This window comes from Primulina huaijiensis, chromosome 4 (genome assembly GCF_012295235.1).
Source record: "Primulina huaijiensis isolate GDHJ02 chromosome 4, ASM1229523v2, whole genome shotgun sequence".
NCBI classification, from domain to species: domain Eukaryota; kingdom Viridiplantae; phylum Streptophyta; class Magnoliopsida; order Lamiales; family Gesneriaceae; genus Primulina; species Primulina huaijiensis.
This window is the reverse complement of record NC_133309.1, coordinates 23898394-23908308: the sequence shown is the minus strand read 5'-3', so window position 1 is coordinate 23908308 and position 9915 is coordinate 23898394. Positions and strand designations below refer to the sequence as shown.

The following is a 9915-nucleotide window of genomic DNA, read 5'->3' as shown; positions in this document are numbered from 1 at the left end:
TCACGATACTTCTAATGAAAACATTGTTTCGATGGCGAACTCGGATATAGAATATTTATGTTTTTTATTAGTAAATTTATTGTCAAATTCATATTTTCCAAATTAGTTCTCAAAATAAATGATTATTAAGTAGATTTTAGCAAAATTGTTAAATAGATGTGCTGTAATCAATTGTATGATTTTCAAAACTAAACCACACGGCAAGATGAAATGAAAAAAGGGTAAAGTGCAGAAAATATAAATGTTGTAGGCAACAATTTTTTTTTTAAATTTCTTAACATTAAAAAATAAGTTCTCATTTTTATAACGTCTCAAATTTGAAACGAGATCTTCAGTTTTGAGTTGTCAATAACGTCTCAAATTTGAAACGAGATGTTATGCTTAAAACATGATTACAGGACATCTGATCTTGCATAGGGGTGAGAAAAAATACTAAATTTTTCGGTATATCGAGATTATTGTACCGAAAAAATACCGAATTTACCGAATTTTCGGTATACCGAAGATTTCGGTATGATACAGTAACAATACCGAATTTTTCGGTACGGTAACGGTATGCAATTTGAAAATTTCGGTATATACCGAAATACCAAAAAAATATACAAAAATTTTAAAATATATAATATTTTAAAACAATAAATTTATAAAAATTTTAAAATGTAAGGTTTTTTCGGTATAAAACGGTATACCGATACCGTACCGAAATCTCGGTATATCGTACAATTGCGGTATAATCGGTATGCTAGTTATATGTACCGAAATTTTCGGTATACCGAAAATTGGTATACCCAAAATTTCGTTATGTACGATATCGGTATAAATTTTCTTATACCGTAATTTTCGTTACCATATATGATATAAGATTTTCGGTACGGGACGGTCTCAATTCTTGCACCTATTTTTTTTTCTGATTTCTTGATCAAATCTGGCGTATGATTCGTGAAAATAATAATAATAAAAAGAATTTGTTTACTTTGAATTTGGACCACTGCTGCTGATCCTCCACTGTAAACCCTTTAAATTTTCTTGGATCTTGCGAAATGTTTAAACCCAAAAAAGTTTAGATAAAGTGTTTGGATGCAATAATTATGTATATTGGGTAGAATAATATAAACGTGTTTTTTGAAATGCTGTACGATTTAAAATATTTGAGTTACAATGTTACTATTACCTATAACTTTTAGTGAAACGACAAACCCTCGATCATACAATTGGTATTAGAGTTAAGGTCACAAGTTCGATTCTCATTTATAGCAAATAGTGAAATTATTGGGAGGGAGATAGTTAGAATATGAAAAAATTGTCAATGTTGGGTAGAACAATCGAAACATGGTGATTGAGCTGCTGTACGATTTAAAATATTTGAGTTATATCGTTACCATCGACTATAGTAATGCGACAAACGATCGGTCTTACATAAAGCACTACAAATTGTGAAAATAAATAAAAAAGTTCATCCGTCATAAATATTGATTTCAACTAATCATCAGAAAATCTTATACAAATGTATCTCTAAAGTTCTTAATTTTAATATAACATATAATTCTTTACACATACATGACATATAATATTTGAAAAATATGTTAGTAATAATACTAATACCCACCTTTATATACCTTTTAATTATTATCAAATAATTAATAAACCGATATTAATGTTAATTATTGATGAAAAGATACTACTTTTAGACGTTAATATTAATTGTAAATTAATTATTGGAAACGTTATTGGATTAGCTCAATTATACACTGTTAATTTTTTTAAGGAATATATTCTAAATAAATAAGTGCATAAATTAATGAAATATTTAATTAACCACCTAACCTCAAACTTATAATTAAGTTGTTTAATGAAGAAGCATTTATTGTTTGTTTTGGGTTGAGAAAACAAGCAAGTGTTAATTTGTTAACATTTGGGAAATTAATTGCTACACGAAACATAATTTAGTTATTGAAAAATTGTATTTTTGGTCATGTATGTTTATCTTCTTTTTTTTTTTTTTGCCTTCTTGTTATCAAATTTCATTCTTATACCGTTATCTTTTTATTTATTTATTTATTTATTTATGTGTGACNAGCTTCTGAAATCCTTAAGCCTTTTTATTTCGATCCGTCCGTCAGATTTTGAATCCGACTTTAGTACTGAGTTCCTATCGACGCAGGCTACAACTTGACGTAAGTTTTGCTACGTTGTGATATGTTTTGAAATTATGATATTGTTAGAATTGAACAGAATTCATGTATGATGTTCTTGACATAGTAAACATCGTAGAATCGAAACCGGACTGAAGAATAAATACCGTATGGAATTTTTATGATTTTCGGAAGGAATTGACTGAGATTTGATATCAGATTTGTATCATTACTGATTATGAATTGAGATTTGATTATTGTTATGTGTTCTGGATTTACTGATCAGTATATAATGGAAGTCAGATCGAAGAACAGATTGTGTATGCGATTGTTATCTATTGGAGACTATGATCGGTTATTGTTGAGACTATGAGTTGTACTGATATCGATTATAAGTTCTGGTATTATATCTGTGATGTTGAGATTGACGGGGTTATTGAGATAATATTATTATGCCGTCGAAACATCAACAGATTGACATGTAATCAGATTCAGTATTTATTGAGATTGTATTGTGGTACCGTATGTCTATTGACATTGATCAGATTGTGTTTTGATTTGAGTATGGATCAGAACAGGTTTTGAACTGAGTTATAGACTGATATTGTCTCTCTTCGATATTGTCATTACCAGATTGGGTATGGACAGAGTTGAATTCGAGACTTTGTCTTCGTCGGACCAAGAAGATAAAGGTATAAATTAATGTTGAGTTGGGATTGCACAACTCGAGTGATGTTTGACTCGAGTTTCCCTAAATCACATACTTTATTTTATTGCATTGATATTTGCAATTAATGAATGAATTGATATGCTTGTTCTATTGATATATAGATAGCAGATATTAAATGATTGGTCTTGTGATAGAAGTGCCTGATAGTGATAGAATCGTCACTGGCACATTGCACATTGTCACAAGATAGGAATATGGCAGAAGTGCCATAGTCTTTGACAGATAGGTCAGGACATCGGACGTTTGGTCATATCGAAGTGGATAGAATTGGAGTTGCTTCTATTACTGATGTTCGATATGGAAAGGGCCAAAGTCTGTGAATAAGAACGTACCACCACCCCGATCGGGAGTGTAGGTGGGTGTATGTTCTTATTCTGATCGGGATCCCTAGATTAGGACTGAGTCGAGTCTGAGTCTGAGAATCACGGAGAGTGATTCATTGCTTGATATTGAATTATGTTCCTGATTATGGTACATCTTTAGAATATGATTTATTATTGATATTGATTCATGTTTCTGATTTTGATACATGTTATGAATGCCTATGATATGTTTTTATATTGTTTATATGATTGCATGTATACATGATTTATACTGAGAATGTAATTCTCACCGGAGTTATCCGGCTGTTGTCTTGTTTGTATGTGTGCATGACAACAGGTGAGACAGGATCAGGGTCAAGAAGAGAACGAGACAGGACTAGTTAGCGTGGAGGCTCCGGACTTGGCTTAGAGATGGGGTTGGACACTGGATATTAGATGTTTAAACCTAAGTTGAATAATTGTATGTGGTACAGGACTTGTACTTTTATATACTGAGATGTATATATGTTTTATTTCATTGCGCGTCCGCTTTGTATTTTAAAAAAAAAAAAATTTAGACCCTATTTATGATAATTGATTAAATTGTCCCAATGATGATTAAGAATATGATTAGCGTCCGGGTCCCCACACTTATCAAGTAATTAATTAAGTGATATTATATGCTGCTATTTGCGCATTTAAATAGAAATAAACCATTTGAAAATTTAACATGCAGTTCCTAAAAAAGAAAAAAATAAAATATTTTTAACGTTTTGATATGTTATTTATGATTTCTATAAATTGTTTTAGGTTCCCATTTCTAAACAATTAAACTAGTACTGCTCCATCCTGGTTAAACCATGCATTTGAATTTTATAACTTTTTGTTTACTTAATTTAATATTTTGCTTCCAATATTTTTTTTAAAAAGAAATAAGAATATCACATTTTGAAATGCACATTTATGGGGAGTTATATATCAAAAGTTCATCTATAACTTGTAGCCCTTCTAATACCAAAATCACGAGTTTGAGACAAAGTTTCGTTTCGAGCTACAATTGTAACAAATCTCTCCTCCAACTCCAAAAAATATATATTGTACCGAAATATCCCGATATTTCCGACTGACATTTATTAAAAGTTGAAACCTAAGAAATTTACATCAATAGCAAAATGGTAGGCAGCATATTCATGAATTTGGGTAATAGGTAATTAATGTTAAGTTCACTTACAAAAGAAATAATTAATATTAGATAGCTAGTAGACTTTAGATATTTGCTATGTAAAATGAATTGAATTTAAAAGAGAATGAGAAATATATTTGACAGAAAGTAAATATATAGTTAGAACTTGGAGAGAATGGTTACAGATTCACCAAGTAATCATGCAAATATCTAAGGTTGTGTTTGGATGAAATTATTTGGATTTGTGGAGGATTTGAAATGCATGACTAGGTCGGAGAGTGTTAGGTTATGCGTGTATGAGTTAGAGTAGTACTGAGATGAATGACCTCATGGGAAGTTTCCGTGCATCAAGCTGCAAATGTTGCGTCATTTGATTTGGTTGGCTAGGTGGACCGTAAAATAGTGACGTCAGATCTTAACGGATAATACTGTCTCTGTTGAGAACATGATCAGTGTAAGAGAAAAGGTAAGACTGATATCTAAGGGATATGAGACATCACTTTCAGATTAGACACATGTCTCTTCAGAATCACAGGCCTAAAAACCCGACACATTAGCATTCAAGTAGGTGCACTTTGCGCTGCCACAAGTATAAGGAAATAAAATTGTGCCTTGACTAACATCTATAACTTTTGGCCTAGTGGTAAATGCTTGATCTTAACAATCGGCATCAGAACGAGGTCATGATTTCAAGTTATACTTTTTGGGAGGGGATGTTGTGTTAAGCACGCATGAGTGAGAGTAGTACTAAGATAGATGACCTCCTGATAAGTTCAAGTGTGTCAAGCTACAGACGTTCATCATTTGATCTGGTTGGCTAGGTGAGCCGTAAAAGAGTGACGTTATCTAAATAAATAATATTGTCTCAACTGGGGACATGACCGACGGTAGGGAAAATATAAAACTAATTTCTAAGTGATATGAGACGACACCAGTAGATTAAACATACACCTCCTCAGACTCATTAGCCTTATAGCCCGACTCATTAGCACTCAAGTAGGTGCATTCTGTGCTGTCACAAGTATAAAAAAATAAAGTGGTGCATTGAGTAACAACTATAATTTTTGATCTAGTGATAAGCGATTTATCCTAACAGAGAGTGGATTTGAAATTGAAGAAAAAAATATATTTGGAAAACAGAGGTTTCAGTATTTCATTCTAGTTTTAAGTCAAATCCTTCATTCCAATACAACATTATTCATGTATATTCTTCTATAAAATTGATTGAATATTGGCACATTAAATATTATCAAATATGGCGAATATTAATATAGTGTGAAAATAAAAAAAAACACGCTACATATATCCTGTGACAAATATCTAATACTAAATGTAGGATAGACACACACACACACACATCGTCTCAATTAACAAAATATTTATTAAATTCATTCTAAAAAACAAAAATAAAAATTTTATTAAATTTTAGCAATTTTTTTCTTAACTAATTATATTTCCTACCGCAATACTTATTTCCTTTGTAATAAAATTTTAGCTTATTATGCCAATTAACATTAATTATATATTTGGTTAATCTTCTAATAGATTAAAATTGTCCATTATTTAATTTAGAACAAAGATATATTTATAGCTTGACTTGCAAACAAAAAGATAATATAAAAATAATTTGATAATCTGATTCAAATCCCAATATATATAATCACATATATCAAATATGAAATTGAGATATTGATTGGATCGATTGGAGGATTATTTTTGAGCTACAAGATCTCGCTTTTTGAAATATTGAACACCGATAAATTAAATCGAGTTGAGAATGATCTACTAGAAGACTTTGATTTATACAACTCCTTATACAAACTCATTTCAACTCATGACTTATCTTTTGACAAATTGGAACTCCTAGCATACTCTCGATTGTAGACTGCAACATTACAATCCGTATAATGTTTAACGTCTCTTATGCCAAGACTACAAATACAATCTTTGATGTCTATGTGTGAAGACTCACTCATCTAAACTTTGAAACTCAACTCCCATGTACATATGTAGCAATTATATGTGAGGACTTAATCAATTACAATGTGTATCTCACAAATGTATCCTCGCACTTGAGCTTACTTTCATTCTAGTTATTTTATTCATGTAGAATGCCTAAGCTTTGAATCCCCTTCAAAAGCTTCTATTTGATCTTCAAAATTTGTATTTATAGGCTCCAAGAATTATATAGACGTTAGACACAGAATATGATCGTTTGTAAAATTTCTATACTGTTTCCGATATTGAAATGATCATTTTCGCCTTACTGGCTACTTTTCTCGAGTCTGACTGATTTTGAGGTCCGCTGCCAGTTGAGTTCGTCAGCTAAACTGGTCATTCAATTGGGTTCGTCAGCTAGACTGAATCAGATTTAAGCTTGTGCATAACTAGTATGTTCATTGTCATTTATCAGTATTTTAAACTCCAATGCAGACTTTGACCTTTGAAGATGATTTGTAAATCATTATCTTATCTTCATAACGTATACTGAATCGTTCAATTTGGATAAACGAGCTAATCAGGCTGACCAGAATACCTCAATTGCTCATACCCGACTGATCCTTGCTGATCAGCCGAACTAATGAGACTTGCTGACATCAGTTTACCTAGATAAAATCCGATTTAGACAAATTGACGTGAGATACAACTAGTCCCAAATTGAGTTTTTTATTCATTCATTTTGCCAGCTAGTCATTTACATCACCGAGTTGTGAGATATCATCGAAACACCACAACTTGCTAGATTTTCAATTCGGCTTAATTTTAGTTTCAGCTTCCATCTTGAGTTAGCAACTTCACATTCAAGTAAATATATTAGAAACACAATAAAAATTTTTGTTATCATCAAAATATCAAAATCAAGATTGTTAGAGTTTTTAAACCCAACAATATGGAGATTTGCTACAAATAAAATTATAAAGTTCATATAAAATATATCCCCCAATGTATTAAATTTTCTATCCATTTTCCTGCAAGCAGTACATGAATCTAATTTCCTAAAAAATAAAATGTCTGCATGACAAAAGATATATAATAGTGGTTTTCTGTAAAAATCCAAAAATGAACCTGACAAAGATAATATACGTACAAACTGTATATATAATTAATTAATAGTCACATAGTTTTAACTGTATATGATATGTATTGATATATTATCCAAGCATTGATATAACAGTATGTAACAAAGACAAAGAATTATGTTGCTTACTGTGTAGGACAATTATTTGTAAAGTTGCTGCAGGAAACCTGTGCGAGTCCCTTGGAATTAATCTTTGTTTCTTCTGTGAAATGCCTATAAGAAAATTTATTGTCTTTGAGAATTTATGTTGTCTTTATATCCTCTTTCGGTTTTGTTGTCCTGTGATCGAACTGTGGTTTTCGAGTTCATGTTCATTCCATCTGAGTTCAGTGGAGGACTAATCAAGTGAAAGTTTGGAGTTTGTTACTGCAAATGATTGATTTGCCTCATATCAATCTCCATTGATGTGGTGATATATGGAGGATTGAAGGATGGGACAATGGAAGGTAAAAAGAGCTGAGGATTCGAAGACACGGAAGGCGTGAGATTGTTTTGGGCTATTGGATGAGCTTGATCGGTTTGATTCGGAAACGAAAACCCTCCTCCGAATTGGGATAAAGATAGGCTTGAAGGATCCCAATTGTGGAAAAAAGAGTTGTATGACATGTTTGGAAAAGAGGGTTGTTGGCTGTTTAATGGGAACAAGTTCTGAGCCACAAATCCCCCGAAAACCTCTTGGTTTTCTTGATCTTGGTGCGGTGAGATCCACTTCTCTTTTTGATCAACCAAAATCATCCTTTCTTTTGCTTGATTGATTCCCAAAAAGGGTTGATCTGTGGTGAGAAAATTATGAGAGAGGGATACTATTTGAGGGTTAGAAGATGATTCATGTGAAGTATTGTTTACAGGTATAGCTGGAAGAGGAGGAAGCTTATCGATTTCGGGTTTGGTTGCATCCAGCAGCCAATCTACAACTTTACTAGGTTGGCTTAATCCAAGCCTGTCTTGAAGTTCATATAACAGAACCGCAGTAGGCACCGAGAGCCTAATTCGACGATCCCTTAATCCCCTTATGGTACACACTTTGCTGTGTCTGTCTTTACCTCCAAAAGCGCGCGATACGCGAACGATTCTCGGGTTTTTGTAGCTTGACCATTGTCTTGAAGAAGATGTAATATTAATCTTGGGAAACTTGATGCTTTTCCTATCATCTAGTTCTTTTTCCGTCCGAGTGCTATCTTTTTCTCTTGAATTCATGATCATAGAGTTGGTTGTTTCATGATCATCAACCTGCAAGAAATCGACTGAACCGACAGAAAGCTTTTCAGTTCATTTTGGAAATAATTTTGTTGCTAAATTCTTTTATTTTGTACAGAAACATACAATAATCATTAGATAAAATTATTGGCTATAGTTAAAAAGCATGATTTCTGATCAAAATTCAGAACAATCCCTCATCTTGAATAAACGATATTATTTTAACTCAATAACGTATTTTCAGACAGGAAATTCATAGATTTTCAAGAAACAAACTAACGGATCAAAAACAAACATAACGTATTGAAATTTTAAATCAGAAAAACGTGCAGTATAATTCAAGAAAAGTGACAATTAGGGTTAGAAATACTCGAACTTGAGAATCTTTTTCATAAATATATATAATTATGTATGATAAAAAGCTCAAAAACTCTTTGAAGAAGTGATTTTCAGCTTAAATATATGGGATCTAAAAAGCCAAAAAAAAAATGAAAACATTCAGACAACAGAACAAAGAACGTCAAAACAAGAACATACTCACGATTCAACATAAACCGCGATTAGCCCGAATCGTTTCTCTTTACGACTACAAAGCCATGGAGGGTTTCAATTAGGTTTTTCAGCAGAGGATCATTACACAGTCAAATAGGAGAAAGAGGAATATCACTATGCCATGTTTCAAAAGCAAAAGGGAAAAGGAAAGATATGAGACATTTGCAACCATGTGGCATTTAAGAATATATAAATGACACAAAATACCTAAAATTTGAACCATAGTTTCCGGAAAATTTAATTCCTTTGCGATTTTGATGCTTTATGTAGTCAAATTATTATAGTAATTATGTATCTTTCAATTTTTGATAATTTTTAGTTTTTATATATCAAGAGCCCTGATGGAGAGGAAAGAACATGTTGGCTACGTCAGCATCACATCAATATCACATCAGCTATACTCATAAATATGACTATTGCATAAAAACAAATATGACGAGCTAAAACTGAAACTTGACAATATAACTAAAATCGCAATGGAGCAAATATACAAGACCAAAAATTCAATTTTTCCTCGTTTTTCTGAAATTCTTTGACCTGAACAAGAGGGAAACCTAATGGGATGAAAGTAGCGATAGGATAAGACTCAGGATTCAGGAAGGGAACGATGCTTTAATATATTCAAACTTTCAAAGGGCAAGATTATAACTTTTTTAAAAATTATACAAGTATAAAATTTGATTTTTTCCCCATTTTGAAGGACAACCTCCATTCCTTGCTCGATCCTTCCCATATAGACA

The 9915-nt window shown here is 31.9% G+C and overlaps 1 protein-coding gene across 1 annotated transcript; it reads right to left on the bottom strand.

Moving 5' to 3' along the window:
• Positions 1 to 7383: 7383 nt before the first annotated feature.
• LOC140974792 (transcription factor TCP17-like) lies at positions 7384 to 9314 on the bottom strand. Its single transcript, XM_073438279.1, has 2 exons — positions 9165 to 9314; positions 7384 to 8670 (listed from the first exon to the last, which is right to left on the bottom strand). Exons 1-2 carry the CDS (start codon positions 9172 to 9174, stop codon positions 7790 to 7792), a joined length of 891 nt encoding a protein of 296 aa, XP_073294380.1. The 5' UTR covers positions 9175 to 9314; the 3' UTR covers positions 7384 to 7789.
• Between the last annotated feature and the right edge of the window lie 601 nt (positions 9315 to 9915).